Source organism: Notamacropus eugenii, chromosome 6 (assembly GCF_028372415.1).
Source record: "Notamacropus eugenii isolate mMacEug1 chromosome 6, mMacEug1.pri_v2, whole genome shotgun sequence".
Lineage (NCBI taxonomy): Eukaryota > Metazoa > Chordata > Mammalia > Diprotodontia > Macropodidae > Notamacropus > Notamacropus eugenii.
Window position 1 is genome coordinate 45,826,770 of NC_092877.1, and position 15,028 is coordinate 45,841,797.

The following is a 15,028-nucleotide window of genomic DNA, read 5'->3' on the forward strand; positions in this document are numbered from 1 at the left end:
CTTAATGTCCTTTCCATCTTGGGGTAGCCCTACTAGCTGAGATGTCATGATATAGTAGGAAGAATTTTATGTTTGTGGGTAGAAGACTTGAGTTTGAGTTCTGAGGGCCTCTTTCATAACTATTTGACTTTGGTGAAGTCACAACCTCTCTGAGTGTTGGTTTCCTCATCTGTGAAATGTCTTGCCTTTCCCTCAGGATTGTGGGAAGTTTAACCGAGAAAATAAATTTGAAATTTGCAAACTCTAAAGTTGTAAGCAGATGTGTGAAGGAATAGTTCATGTTAAAGAGCATACTCATCGCTGGCCTGGATTTGTGTCACAGTCCTGAGTCCTGGGTAAACCATCTCTAATGGGGTCTCTCTTTCTTTCAGGAAAATTTTACTTCTTTTCAGATGGCATTTTGTTTTCCCACTGTCATTATGGAAGTATCACTATCTCTAAGAATCACATGAATTCCATATGTTTCTATGATGGGGTAAGTGTTTCTCTTTTACCAGACATACATTTGTCTTTATTTTGTTGTATCATTTGTTTTTATATGACCCAGAGGATAAAATCAAGCAGTCTTTTAAAAATGGCATCCTAGCTATTAATGATCATTTGAAAAAAATGCTTCAAATTACTCATCAGAGAAAGGCAAATTCACACAAATCTGAACTTCCCCCTCAAGCCCATCAGATTAGCAAAAATGACAAAAAAGGAAAATAACAATTGTAGGAGGGGTTGTGGGAAAACTGGTATGCTAATATGTTCTTGATGGAGCTATGAATTAGTCTAGCCGTTCTGGAAAGGAAGTTAGGGTTAGACTCAACTAAGTTACCAAGCTCTGCATATACTTGGATCCAGTGATGTCACTCACTAGTAGGCCTGAACCCCCAAATGTCATAAAAAAGAGGAAAAGGACCTTTATGTGCAAAAATATTGACAGTACTTTTGTGTTCCAAATTGAGTCCAATTAGGGTATTATTATAGTATATAATAGCTAGTCTTTATATAGTGCTTGGAAGTTTTGCTTTGTTTTTTAATTTTCATTTCAGCATTCACTTGGATAAGATTTTGAGTTCCAAATTTTTTTCTCCCTCCCTTCTTTCCCTACCCCCTCCCCAAGACAACAAATAATCTGCTATAGGTTAGCGGTGTTCAATCATATTAAACACATTTCCACATTCATCTTGTTGTGAAAAAAGAATCAGAATGAAAGGGGAAAAGCTTGGAAGTTTTTTAACATGCTTTACAAATATTATCTCATTGGATCCTCACAACCCTGGAAATTATGTGCTATTATCATTCCCTTTTTACATATGAGGAAATTGAGATAAACAGAGGTCAAGTGATTTGCCCAGAGTCCTACAGCTAGTAAGTATCTGAGGCCAGATTTGAACTCAGGTCTTCCTGACATGACTCCGCATCCAACACTCTTATCTACTGCATCACCTAGATACCCTGTATATGTTTGTATTCAAATATGATACCATAAGAAATAATGAAAGGGACAGTTTGCAAAAGACTTGGGAAGACTTATATGCACTGATATAGGGTGAAGTGAGCAGAACTAGGGAAATAATATATGTTATAATATGTTACATTATATGTTGTATATATTATATATAATGTTATGACAATAACATCAACGTAAAGACAAAACTTTGAAAGAACACTGATCAGTACAATGATTGACCATTCTGAAAGATCATTGAAAAATACTCTTGACTTTCAGACAGAGAAATGATGAGCTCAAGGAGCACAGTGAGATATAGGACAGTATGAATTTGTTCTGCTTGACTATGCAGAGCAGATACAAGGGATTTGCTTTTCTTTCTCCCAGTTTCTCCAGGGGATGTTGTGGGGTGAAAGAGTGGTTAGCAGTGGATCTAGAAAAAGAGAGGGGGAAGAGAAGGTCATTGAACCATGTTGAAAATCCGTGGAAGAGAACAAAAACTAGAACAACTTCAAAAATGATCCATTGAATGCTGGAAAAGTAAGATGGTCATGAGGTGGCCTTGCAGCTTTGTGTTTGAATCCTTCTTCTCTTCCACTTTATGTCTTGTCTTTATCTCTTCTTTGGTCTTAGTTAAATTCATAACTGAAAAAGAAAAGATGGCTCTCTGGAAAGGAGATGGAGATGGATAAATGACATGTTTGGGAAGAGAATTTTTATAGGGAATAGTATAGAAACATGTCTCTTTGGAAAGGAATTCTAAAAATGGAGTTTTATAAATAGGTGGGAGGAACTTTAGAAATGATAGAAAAAAAGTTAATTAAACAGTTAATACATGCAACGCATGGCTCTAAATGCTGTGGACATTAGGTAGAAAAGGAAGGCCAGTCTCTACCCTCGAGAAGCTCACATGCTAGTGAGTGAGACAACACCCAGAGAAGCTTCTAGTTACCAGTACTTTGGTTCTTAGGGGGAAGTAGCAAATGATATTGCATCTTCTTTAATGCTGTTTCCAGTGATAAAATCATATGATAAAATCATAATCTCTTTATTTTGAACCATTTGATAGTTCTAATGGCTTTGGTGTCAAGAACTTTCTCTTTTGGATCTTCAGTAGCTGTGGTTGTTGAGGAAGCTAGGACTTTGTCAAGGTTGCATCTCCATAAGGGTTGCCTCCCTAATTGATGACTGTAGGTTCAAGTCTAGAACTTAGATCTGTGTTCTGGGAGCCACTGCTGTTCCCAGGGCTCTTAGGCTTACCTGTCATTTGGAGGCAATTAATCAGTAATTGCTGGCAGTAGTGTCAAAGAAGGTAAACCCTTTCTCCTTAGGGATTGCCTCCTTCAATGAGGGTGTAGGGTGAAGGATGGAAGTAAGGCTGTTGCTCTGATGGGCACTGCTTTAGCCAGGCTGTTGGATTTGGTGTCTTAGGATGTTTCCATTAGGTCTGAGAGGTGGTGGTAGGGATGGTAGTGTTGGTTTAACTCACCTAGCACATGCCACCTCCTCTTTCTACCTCAAGATACCTTGCTTGCCCGTGGGTGTCAGATATTATTTATATAATGATTTCTTCTCAGTGAATATACTGGATAGTAGGTTGTTTTGCTGGCTATGAGGTCTGGGCTAGAGCAAAGGGTCATGTAAAAGCATTCCCACTTTCTGAGAACTCCCAGAAAATGTTTAAAGCTTTTGATCCATGAATCTTGTAGGGGGCCAAGGCTGATTTCCAGAAGCAGATTATCACCCCTCACTCAGAACTAACAACTACAAGATAGAATTCCAAGGCAGTCCATGCTGTTGTGTAGGACAGCCCCAAAGGAGACTGTTTGTCTTTGCCTCTGATCCAGTGTAAAGGTCACCTGGGAACCTTTTCTCAACCTAACTGCACTAATGCCTAAGAGCACAGGTTACTGAGTAGAATGTCTTACATACTCAAGCCTGTGCTTTTTCCTCTCCCTCTGCTGACCCACTGAAGGTTACTCTGTTGGCTGGTACTCGGACTCCAATGAGTCTGCCCATGGTCACGTCCTTTCCCTGTTGATGTCAAAGAGGAAAGTGGAGCACTTGGGCTCTCTGTATAATCTCCATATATTAGTGATATTTGGTCAACTGCAACATGAAACATGAGTTCACAGTGTTCTTAGGCTGCCTATCAGTGTCATGCAGGACCCTGTATCTGATTAGGGCCAGATAAGCGAGCTTCCCATGGGCAATGTCAGCAGGGGAGCTGTCCCATGGTAGGCAGAGAAGATACCTAGCCACTTACTCAATACCTCTGTGTCGCTGCAGTCTCTCCCACTTAATTTAATAAGCAAATGGTTAGGATGGTACAAGCATCTCAACCATAATACAGAAAAAACAAGAGACCTTCCTTATCCTTGCTCCCTTTCTTATTAATGCTACATTGACTGAACCTTTGTAATTCAGTAGCTATTTTAATACTGACCTTCCTTTAATTGTTTCATTCAATAGAATTTTCATGCAATTGTGGGGTTTTTTTCGATATCCAGCTATCAGCCTTGACCCAGTGCCAGATATTTGTTAAAAAGCCTAAAGTCGAGTTTTATTGTTTCTTAACAGCAATGGGGGCAAGCAACAATGAAGGCAAAAGGGCAGGAGGTGAAGGAAGGTGATTCGGGCAAGGCTGTGGGCAACTTCAACATGTGATAGTAACCTCACAGCACAGAAAGGAGTGACTCTTTGGTCCTCCCACAGGCTAGCTTTCTGAAAGGAAGTGAAGAACCTGTCAGTGGCATACTTGTGTGCGAATTTTTAATGAGAACAAAACAGATTTGCCATCCTAGGCTGTCTGAAGTGGGCGTATGGCTATAGTTGCTGGGAAGGCATTTTTGGTCCCCAGGATATAAATTTCAAAAGGTTATATATGTGCCATAGTGATGCCTGCCTTTCTTTAAAAGTTAGTGATGGATCTGTCATCTCTCTCCCATAAAATCCTTCCTAACCTAGACCCGTTTTCAGCATCTCCACTTCTCTGGGTTGTACTTTCTGTTGGTTTGTTCCCTGCTTCCATTCATTAGTTCTAATCAGCCTTGAGCAGAGAGTCCCTTTTAAGTGCTCTGAAACTGGCGAATAAGATTGTGTTCACTTTCTGTGTGTCCTTCATGAGAACGTAGGCTTATTTCTTGCTGATGATTTGGCAGTTCCCTCTTGATAAAGCTTTTGCATTTGGTTAAAACCCAAGGGCCCTTGCTGTGTTATGTCGTGGACTTGTGCATTTTTCTGGGGATCAGATGGATGTGACTTTTTTCTTTGGTGAGTCTTTATTAAATCCCAAAGGTATATAATTTGTTAAAAGAAAATTATTTGTATGAATTCAATTTTAATAACATGTTACTAATACTGAATTTTAACTAGTGTTTACAGAAAAAGAAAAAATGTCCTAGCAGGCCCATAGAACTATAACCTATGTTCCTTGAGGAGAAGATATTAAGTCTCTATTAATGAGAATTGTTGTAATTCTGTATGTGGTTGGGTTGAGGCTATTGTCTGTTAGAAAGGGGACCATGTCCTAAGACATACCTGACTCCTGAAGTGACTCTGAATGTGTATATATATATATACACTCTTCAACTTCCCATACTAGCTATCAGGGTGACACTGGCCTCAGAGTCAGGATATGTCTTCGTTTGCTGTAGAGGAAGTCCCTGAGTAAAGCTGATTTCTCACATCTGTCCAGAGGTGTATTTGGGAGTTAACTTGGGCCTCTTTATATTTCTGGCACCTAAGTTGGGAGGTTAGTCCCTCCTTCTGTGGGTCTAGAGCTTCTCCTGTGAAGAGTTAGAATAAGTAGACCCTTATGAGGTGTGCTATACGGGCTACCAGGAACAAAAATCTGTCTTCCAAATATGTCAGGTTTCCTGCCATTTGATCACTGGGAAGATGCCTTCCTTGGCTCTAGAAGGCTTGTCAGAGATTCAGTCTCCCATTAGAGTTGAGCTATGTCTAAAAGGTATTGTAGCTTAATATCAGCTAATACATTAACAGGGATTATTTAGTGGATCAGATTGCTTCTCAGCTATGCCACCTATCTGAAAACAGGATGTTGCCAAATGGGGCCCAAGTGGAATAGGGGAAGGAATTGAGAGAAATTGGTAATGGAAGGAGAAAGGAAGATAAGCTTCATCTACTTAAAAAAAATGCCTGTAGGAACCCTGACCAATGGGAGAAGTGCTTTTACAAGATAGAGGAGGAAGTGGCTTTCTCTGGAAAGTAGAGTTTTTAACATCTCCTATGGAAACCTGAGAGTTCCCTAAGTTTCTGTCAGCACTGTGGGGGAGATAGAGGAAGGAGAAAGGTGGACAGTATTAGAACAGGAATACTGTCACATCTGCAGAAGCAAAACATGAACTGCCAAGACTGGCAAAGTGGCTAACTGCATTCTTCTCCATTTTTTGTGGGAGTCATTGATTTATTTGAGAATACACAGAGTTCCGGCAGTACTGATGAGGCCGCCAGGTGGTGTAGTGGATAGCAGGCTGGACCTGGGGGCAGAGAGACTGGGCTTCAAAAAATGCTAGCTGGGTGACCCTGGGCAAGTCACTTAACCTCCCTCTGCTTCTGTTTCTTTATCTGTAAAATGGGACTTAATAATAAAACTTGCCCCCCTGGCTTATTATGGAAGTCCAGTGAGATAGTGTATCTAAAGTTCTTTGTAAACCTTTAAAATGCTGTAGAAATGCTAACTACTCCAACTATCTGGAGGGGTCATTACTCTTCCCCTGTGCCCCACCCCCTAACTGCCAATCAGTTGTCTAGTCTTACTTTTTCCTACCTCTGTACCCTCCTCACCACATCCTCTGTAACTGTCCTAGTTCAGACCCTTACCTTTTCTTGCTTTGACTGTTGTGACAGTGTATTAGCTGGTCTTCATGTTTTTAGCCTATCCCTTTGCCTGTCTGTGCTTTATACCACAGCCCAAGGAGTCATCCCATTGCTCCACTCATTTCACTCCTCTCTATTCAAACTATTAAATAAATGGTATTCTAGCCTTCCTTAGTGTGGTCTTAACCTACCTTTCCAAACTTATCTCGTACTACTTCCCTTCACATACTCTGTATTCCAACCAAGCTACACTGTTCTCTCTCTGTCTCATGACAGTCTGCCTTCTTAAAATTTCTATGCTCTAACTCCAACTTTGTCCCATTCCTGGAATGGATACATCTCCCCACAACCATCTCTGGATTGATGTCACTTTCCTCAAGGACTAACCCAGATGTTACTTCTTCCATTAAGGCTTAATACAGTTACCCCTAACTGAAAGTGATTTTTCTCTCCTGAAATTTTTTTATATCACTTTGTCTATAATCTGTCCTTTGTACCCATCACACTCTACCTTGTATTATATTCATTATTATAATAACTGTCTAGTAGACTGTGTATACTCTTAGAGGGCAGGCTCCTTTGTATCTTTGTGCTCAGTATGATGCCTTGCACATAGTGAAGTTTAATAAATGTTTATTGAGTGGAAGAAATGAGAATGGACAAATGATTGTGGTTATTGGTTTCCATACTGACTGTATAAATGATGGGCAGCACAAATATAGATGGAAACATTCTCTTCCTTTTTCAAAAGTAAAAATCTTCTTTTCTTTTCTATTTAGGACTCCACCAGTGTTGTTGCTGCCTTGTTGATAGACTTCAAAAGTTCCTTGCTTCCTTATCTTCCAGTTGAATTCCACACATCAAGCAATTTTCTGATGATTGCCTTCTTCCCCAAATCCAAGATATACCAAGCATTCTATGCAGAGGTAACAGCAATTTATTTCAAGACCTCTTTAAGGAAATTGAGCCAATTTGAGGCAAAACATAAGCACAGTGTTCCCCACACAGTAGGTGCTTAATTAAATATTTTTTGTATTCTAAAACTACTGTTGGTTTGTTTCAAGCAATTTAAAAGTGAGTGGGAAAACAGCAATGAATTGGCAGAGCTGTATGGATGCTTCATTGAGAACAGGAAAAGGCCCTATGTTGACTATCACTGACCTTTGGTGAGACCTCATGGAGGCAGCTGCCAAAATGGGGTATAGCTCCAGTCCCCAAAAAGGCCAAGCTTGGATTGATACCACCTAGAGTCTCGAAGCCGCTGGCCAAGAAAAGCATAAGGCATAAGATAGTTTGAGCCCATTTGATAAGATTACATGGAAGAGGGTCACTGGGATTAAGCCAACCTACAAGGCTTGAGCTGGATTTTGAGGATGTGAGGCTCAGGTGTCTAAAGATTTAAATAACTAAGGGATTTTTAATTTCTATGAAGATTCTCACCAAATACTTGATTTTATTTCTTCCTCTTAAGGGCCACCCCTGGATTTTTTAGTCCCTGGGTTTGGACCTGTGCTTAGGTGTATGGTTGTATTAAAAACTCTGTCACAGTCTGGAGAAAATCATCCTTGGTGGTACTGCCATGATGTTTGACTCCTTAGCTTAGATGTTAAGTGTCTTTGGCCTTAGCTAGTGGAATCCTTGACCCAGGTTTGACTGTGCAAGCCTCTAATCACCAGTTCCTTTCTTCCCTGCAGTATGAGAGGCACGCTTCTGCACCTGACTCTCCTAATCTTTTGTGTGAGAAAAATCTTCTTCATTTTTGTAGATATCCCTAGCTCCTAGTGATGACTTATTTATTAACTCCTTTATTAATAGCCCGTAGTCTCTATCGGAATTCTTATTTGTGGTCTAGTCTAGTTAGTTCGTTCCAGTTTTAGAAAACAGATGTTATCCTTGTTGATGTTTGAGTATGGTACTTCCTGTCTGTTTGACTAGTTTCATGGCTAGTTGTCTCCTCTTTCCAGACCCCAACAGTGAGGACCCCAAAGCTGCACCAGCCCTGCTAGAAAGAGTGGCTTTGAAAGGTGCTCAGGGAAAAGATTTCACAGTCTTCTCTCATCTGTTTCCTAGTTTTCTCAGTGTATCTCATTGTCTGTTGCTCCAGGCTTATCTTACTACTCCTGCCCTCTGTCCAATTAACTCTATGATAGGACTTTTCTGGCAACTCCTGGGAGGGTGACCTGGGGTTAGTCTTTCTTCAGATGGGAGCCCTTAGAGAAGTGGATCAGGCTTGGCAGATGGAAATCTAAACATGGCTTTATCTGCCAGGTTTCTTAATGGTGAAAGTGAATTGGCCAAGAATTTTTGTCGTATCAATTAAGGAAGGAGGGGAAAAATCCAATGTGGATAATGATGTCTTTGGATGCCAATTTCCTTTGTCCAAAGATCTTGCCAACAATCAAGTCAGAGAGATATCATTTCAAGGAATCCCACCTCCAAGAACATTATAAAGATGTACTGGGCTTGGGAAATAGCTTATTGGACAGCCACAGAGCGAGTAAAGTTCCCCTTGTTTGAGATTCTTTTGGAAAGGGGAAAAAAAGAAAACTTAAAAGATCTGGAAGCTATTACAGGAAAAAGGTCAGTTTGCTTCCTCCTTAAGCATAATGTTGGAGGTAGATAGCTGTGGCTGGCTGGTGGAGCTCAGCACCTTTTGGAGAAGCTTCCAATATATACAGTCTAATTCAACAGCATGTATTAGCACCTTCCTCATCTGTACTGGATACTGCCCTCAAGGCCCTTACCTGCCCTCCCCTTTCCACACCCCTCCCCTCTGGACTACGACCTATTAATATGGACATGCTTATTTGAGGAGGGATTAGGAAAGACTTCCTTTCTGTGGGAGAGTTCTTATCCTGGTTGGGCCTGGGGTCTGCCCAACTGAAGGGTGGCACCAAACCAGCTCTTCTTCCAAGCTTTGGTGCCCTTCGGTCACACCAGAAATCGAGAGGGGGAGGATGCCAAGACCAGCTGGGAGATTTTCAGAAAGGAGAGAGAGCTGAGCTGTTATGCAAAAGTCTAAAAAAGCAAGAGTTAGCCTAAGGTAGATCAAACTGATCCAACAAAGCCGGCTCTATAATTTTTCCCCCTCAGTTTTAAAGAGCTGGTAGTACAAGAAACACACTTTGACTAGGAAAATCCAGCAGATAATCAGCTGCTTCTTCTTTTTTTTTTAGCATCTGCCCTGTTTATGTAGGATTGAGCCCCTCTGTCCGCCCAGCTCTGAGAGCTGCTGACTGGCAGAGGTATCTTAGATGCTTGGCTTTCTGTAATCAATCGGAATAACAGTTTTAAAATGTGATGTTTGTAAAGTGCTTTCCAAACCTCTATGTGTCATTTAAATGTTGGCTCTCACTCTTGTGGTTCTTCCTACAGTTGTTGTTACCTCCTAATTGGTCTCCCTGCCTCCAGCCATTCCCCTTTCTCCTTCATCTTTCCTACTGCTGTCAAGCTGGGGTCTGATCCTGTCTCCTTCCTACTCAGTAAACTCCCCTGGCTCCCTAGTGCCTCTAAGATCAAATATGAACACCTGTGATTGGCATGGAAGGTGTGTCACAGCCTGGCACCAAATGTATCTGTCCAGGCTTCTTACTTGATACTTCCCCACAACACACAGTGTTCCAGCCATACTGGCTAACTTGCTGGTCCTCACACGGGACACCCTCTCTCCAATCTCCCTGCCTTTGCATTGGATGTGCCTCTCATCACATGCCAGGGATGCTCTCCCTCTTTACCTTTATCTCTTGGAATTCTTGGTCACCTTCAAGACTCAGCTCAAGTATTTCCTTCTGTAAGAAACCTACCAGAACCCCCTTAGCTAGTGGGTGGAGTGCTGCACCTAGAGTTGGGAGGACCTGAGTTCAAATCTGCCCCAGCCGTTTAGTAGTTGTAAGATCTTGGGCAAGTCACTTCCCCTCTGTCTGCTCCAGTTTCCTCGTCTGTAATAAGAGAGTCATGACATCTCCCTCCTGGAGTCGTTGGGAAGGTAAAATGAGATGACGTTTATAAATGGCTTTGCAAACCTTAATGCTCCGTGCAAAGACTGGCCATTATTTTCATTATTATCATTTACTTTATATGTGTTTCATGTATGTTCTTGCATATCTTAACTGCCTTATTAAAATGGAACGTCCCTGAGAACTTGGATCATTTCCTTTTTGTCATTGTATTCTCCTATAAACACAGTAGGCACCTGATAAATGTCTGATTAATTAATTGATGATGAAATTCTGTGTGAACACAGACGGAGTGAAGGGCTTTGTGCTTTCTTATTAAGGAGAGGAGCCTGGAATCTGTGAGTCCATTCAGTCTTGTCATTGCCTACCTCCTCTTTGCCCTGAGTACCAGTACGTTCCAACTAACGTCCCACTGCAGAACAGAGGAAAGAGCAGTCTTTGGAATCAAGTCTTGGTTCTGCTGCTTGGGAGAGACATGACCTTCACCCAGTTACTTTGCCATTTTCTCCAGTGCAGTTTCTTCATCTGTAAAATGGGGCTCACACTTGCCTGGCCCACTTCCCAGGTTCATTCTAAGGATTCAGTAAGATTTTTGTAAAGTATTTTGGAAGTTGTGAAGTGCTATGGATTGTCAGCTGTTATTCTTATTCCTGCTTTTGAGAGCATTGCATCTTTGCTTTCCCTATTCCTTCCCAGTTTTACATTTTATTTCCAGGCTGATCCTGAGAGATTTGTGTGACCCCTTTCCTCTTACACATTGACCCCAAGTTAATCCCCTCTTCTTCAGCTCTTTTCATTTTTCCGCATTACTTTCTGAACCATTAATGCACTGCTCATTCTTAAGGCTGTCTTCTAGCTGCCAGGCCCAGGACATGGCCTCCCCCTTGACCCCGAAGCCTGTGGCCAGTGGCCACTATTTCTGCTCCACATCTGCTATGCCCCATTATTTTTGGTTTTTAGAGAACATCACCTGGGTAACCCTGGCAGACTCAAACTAAAAGTTTTTAGAATTAAAGAATTTCAGAGATGGAAGGAACTGTTAGATATTATCTAATCCATCCCTCATGTTAAACAGACAAGGACACAGGCCCAGAGAGGGAAGTGACTTGTAGCAGAGCATACAGTGAGTTAATAGCAGGGCCAGTGTTTGAGCCCAGTTTTCCTGGATATCATTCTATTATTAATTCCTTGTTTTCCCTACATCACCGAGTCCTGCCCACTGGGAAAGAGCCATCCTTTCTGAGGGAACTTCTGACTTTATCTTTTCTTCTTTACTAAATGTCAATGGTTAAGGTACAGAGGTACATGGGACACTTCTGGGCACTGATCACGCCCAGGCAAGAGGCCCTCTTGCTTCAAGGAGCATCTGCTCCCAAGATCTACCATGCCGTAGGGCTCACCTTGCACTTGCTGCATCAGAGTTCAAGAAAGAGCTATTGAATTCATTAATTAAATGAATATATAGAAGAACATGGAAACATGTGAAGAATTTTGGTGTAATAATAGCTCATATTTATCTAGTGAACACTTTTAGGGTTACAGAGTGCTTCTCTCACAACAGCTTTTTCAGTCCTTGTGAGGACATTGTTGATTTCTGTGATAAAGGCTGTGAAAATTTAGAGAGAGGCTGCTTCTCTCTTGACTTATGATTCTGCAAAAGTCTATATCCTCCTCAATCAAATCTCTAGGAGCACCCAGAGTCCCAATGGCAAAGCCTAGGAAGGAAGGCTCCGACGATGACCCTACACTGGTTTTTCCTTCGAAATTTTTTTCCTACCTTGCCTTTATCCCCTTGCCTATTTATTTAGGCTATAGACCCGGGCAAAAGACCCAGCAGTGAATCTAACAGGGTGTCTCCAGAGTTCTCCTCTATTCTCCAGCCTCCCTGCAGGTTGCACAGAGAGACATGGGTCTTCCTTGTTTATTACATGCTCCAGGGAAAACATTACCATGATGAAAAAACATGTGTGCTCTCTCTCTTTTCTTCTCCTCTCTCTCTCTCTCTCTCTCTCTCTCTCTCTCTCTCTCTCTCTCTCTCTCTCTCTCCTCCCTCCCTCCCTCCCTCCCTTTTTCCCTCCCTGCCTCCCTTCCTCCCTTTCCTTCCCCCTCACTCTCACCTCTTTCACTGTATTTGTGTTGCCTCTGTCAATAGTAAACACCTCAAAATCAGAGACCCAGAGAATAATGATGCTTGTTTGGGAAAATGTGCATCTAGACCCCATTTAGAGGAAAGAGTGTTTGTTTTTGTGGTTTTGCTTTGAGCTGACAGTTTAGGTTTTCAACAACAGCCAAATCCCCATGTGGTTTCTACATCCTATTGTTGGGTTTTAAATGCTCTTTGCATGGATTCTGTTTTTTTAGGTCTTCTCTCCCTGGCAACACCCAGCTAACTCAGAGCTGGCTTTAAAAGTGATCCAGGAAGATGGATTATCTGAAGAACAAAAAAGATTGTAAGTTGCTGCTCTAAGTCTTTGGGCTTCTTCCCTGGGTATAATTGCTAAGTGATGTATGCCTTGTAATTGAGGGTCTTTGACTCCGTCCACCTCACATTTGTGCCTTTCTGGGGCTTTGAAAGGACCAATGCTAACATCTGTTTATCAGCCTGGCCTATCTATGTGTCACATGCTCTATTATCCAAAATTCTCAGGGGGAAAAGGAACTTGAGAGATAAAATAATAAAGAATCAGAAAATCATGCTGGAGCTGCTGCCATCTTGATCAAACTTCCGTTACACCCATAGTTCCTTGGCAGGCAAACCAGCCGAGAGCTCAGTTATACCTGCTTTTCTCTCTCTTGTGAGCTACCAGCAGTGATAAGACCATGTGCCACGTGTCAGAAAAGTGGAAAATGTGAAAACTGTGCAGTATTTCATATAATCAGCCTTGAATAATCACAGCATTCAGCATCATATTGGTGTTAGAAACAGAAGGGTTTTGGAACAAATGAAAACATGACGTGACTGTCTGAAAAGAGCTGCCAAGGAATTCATTATAAGCAAAATGAACTCCAAGTTATGGAGCACCCAGTTGAACCAATATTTCTTATTTCAGGTACTCCAATGTGCAAAAACTCTTCAATGCCCAGTCCTATCCTGCTGGGGAAAGAGGGAATCAGCTCAAACTCCTGAATGCCCGTCTCCCAGATCTGGACAGGTAAGCCCATGGATTTCCTGTTTGTGCATGATTTATAAAACTTTCTGCATATTATTATTGGGAGTGACAGTGAATTATATGGTTGGCATAGGGGTCAAGCTCCTGGGGTTTTCCCAGCTCCCATCTCTGGCCAAGGCAGTTGTATCACACTGGGGGCAATTTGATTCTCAAGAGGAAAGTGCCCCAAAGTTTATTTTACAGCAGGGCAAGTCTATATAGAGTTTCCTGCTTGAATGGGCACATTCAGCTTGTTTGGAGATTGGAAGATGATAACATCAGCTTTTGTTTTTCCAGGTTTCTCCAGCATTTTGCCATCTGCAGTGTCAGCCAGGAGCCAGTAATGAGGTCCCATTTTCCTGTCATCTTGCAACAAGGTGAAATCAGGCCTGCTCAGAAAGTGGAAAATGAAAAGGTAGTCAAGCTAACCCAATAAGCCAGGAAACTGAAAGGAGGGGCCAGGGTAGCTAATGCAGATTCTATTCTCAGCTCTTTGGGGTTCAACAAAGTCCAAGAGAAGATTTCTTTCATAAGCTGACACCTCCTTCGAGCCTGATGTAATTGTACATCTGAAACCTGCTTTGGACAATGTGTACAAAAGTCTGCATTAGCCCTTGTAGCTGATCCTAAGGAAGCTTAGGCAACACCAGGACCCTTCCCATTATACAACTCGTACATAAGGCCGTGGCCCTCCATTGCCCGTTCTCCAGAGCTACCAAAACCTACCTTGGTTTACCAGAGCCCACTTTTCCTGGCACCTACTCCAGGATGGCCAATACCAAACAAGTAAAACCCTCTTCCCAAGGGTCCTCTTACTTTCCCTCCTTGTACTTTCCAATGAACTTTGCTCCCTAGCAGCTGCCTAACACCTTAGTGTCTATTTTTATTGGATCTTTGTCAAGAAAAACTAGAAGCTAACAGCTACTTGAAACTGGAGCTTTGGAAAAATGGGAAATGGAACAGGTCATTTTTGTTACTTAGGGGGACTCTAGAGAGATGTCTAAGGATGACATAAGGTCATCACACAGACGGGTCGATTTTGGTGCAGTAGCATAGAAGAACCCAGGGTAGAAGCTCTTCAAGGTCAGGGACCATTCCTCATTTTTGTCTGCGTATGTCCAACACTTGATACAGTACCTTGCATTTCATAGGTTCCTAATTAATATTTATTGAATTACATTGTATTCTACTGTACTAGATAACCATCAAGTGACCTGAAGATTGGGAGGATGGGGGGAGTAGGAGGAAGGGACTGCCTAGTTTTCCTTTGGGCTGACATTGATCCTGAGGGTTGGGCCTCCTGGAGCTTGGTGTTAGCACATGGGCATGGAGAGCTGGGTTTGGCTTCTGTGCTTTGAAATAACCCAGTGTCATTTGTTTTATATTATTAAGGAAAGAAAAGTATGTGCACTTTTCCTTCCTCTTCCAATGAATTCAGTCCAATTTATTAAGCCCCTCCTGGTCTGGGGACACAGACAGAGCCACACCAGTCCCTTCTGTCAAGGAATATAAATATATATCAAGGAAAATATAAAGTAATCTGAGGAAACAGCAACAATCCAAAGAGTCAGAAGAAGCTTCATGATGAAGTTGGTCCCTGAATTGAACCTTGAAGGAAGATTCTCAGAGGCAGTGGGGGCTGG

The 15,028-nt window shown here is 41.9% G+C and overlaps 1 protein-coding gene across 2 annotated transcripts in view; it reads left to right on the forward strand.

Annotated features, from left to right (window-relative positions):
* DNAAF9 (dynein axonemal assembly factor 9) overlaps positions 1-15,028 on the forward strand; it is a 156,060-nt gene that overhangs the window by 96,576 nt on the left and 44,456 nt on the right. For both annotated transcript variants that reach the window (XM_072619757.1, XM_072619756.1), the window contains exons 21-25: positions 372-475; positions 7,060-7,206; positions 12,598-12,686; positions 13,287-13,388; positions 13,683-13,800. In XM_072619757.1, coding sequence (XP_072475858.1) covers positions 372-475; positions 7,060-7,206; positions 12,598-12,686; positions 13,287-13,388; positions 13,683-13,800 — 560 coding nt within the window. The remainder of the gene's footprint in view (positions 1-371; positions 476-7,059; positions 7,207-12,597; positions 12,687-13,286; positions 13,389-13,682; positions 13,801-15,028) is intronic.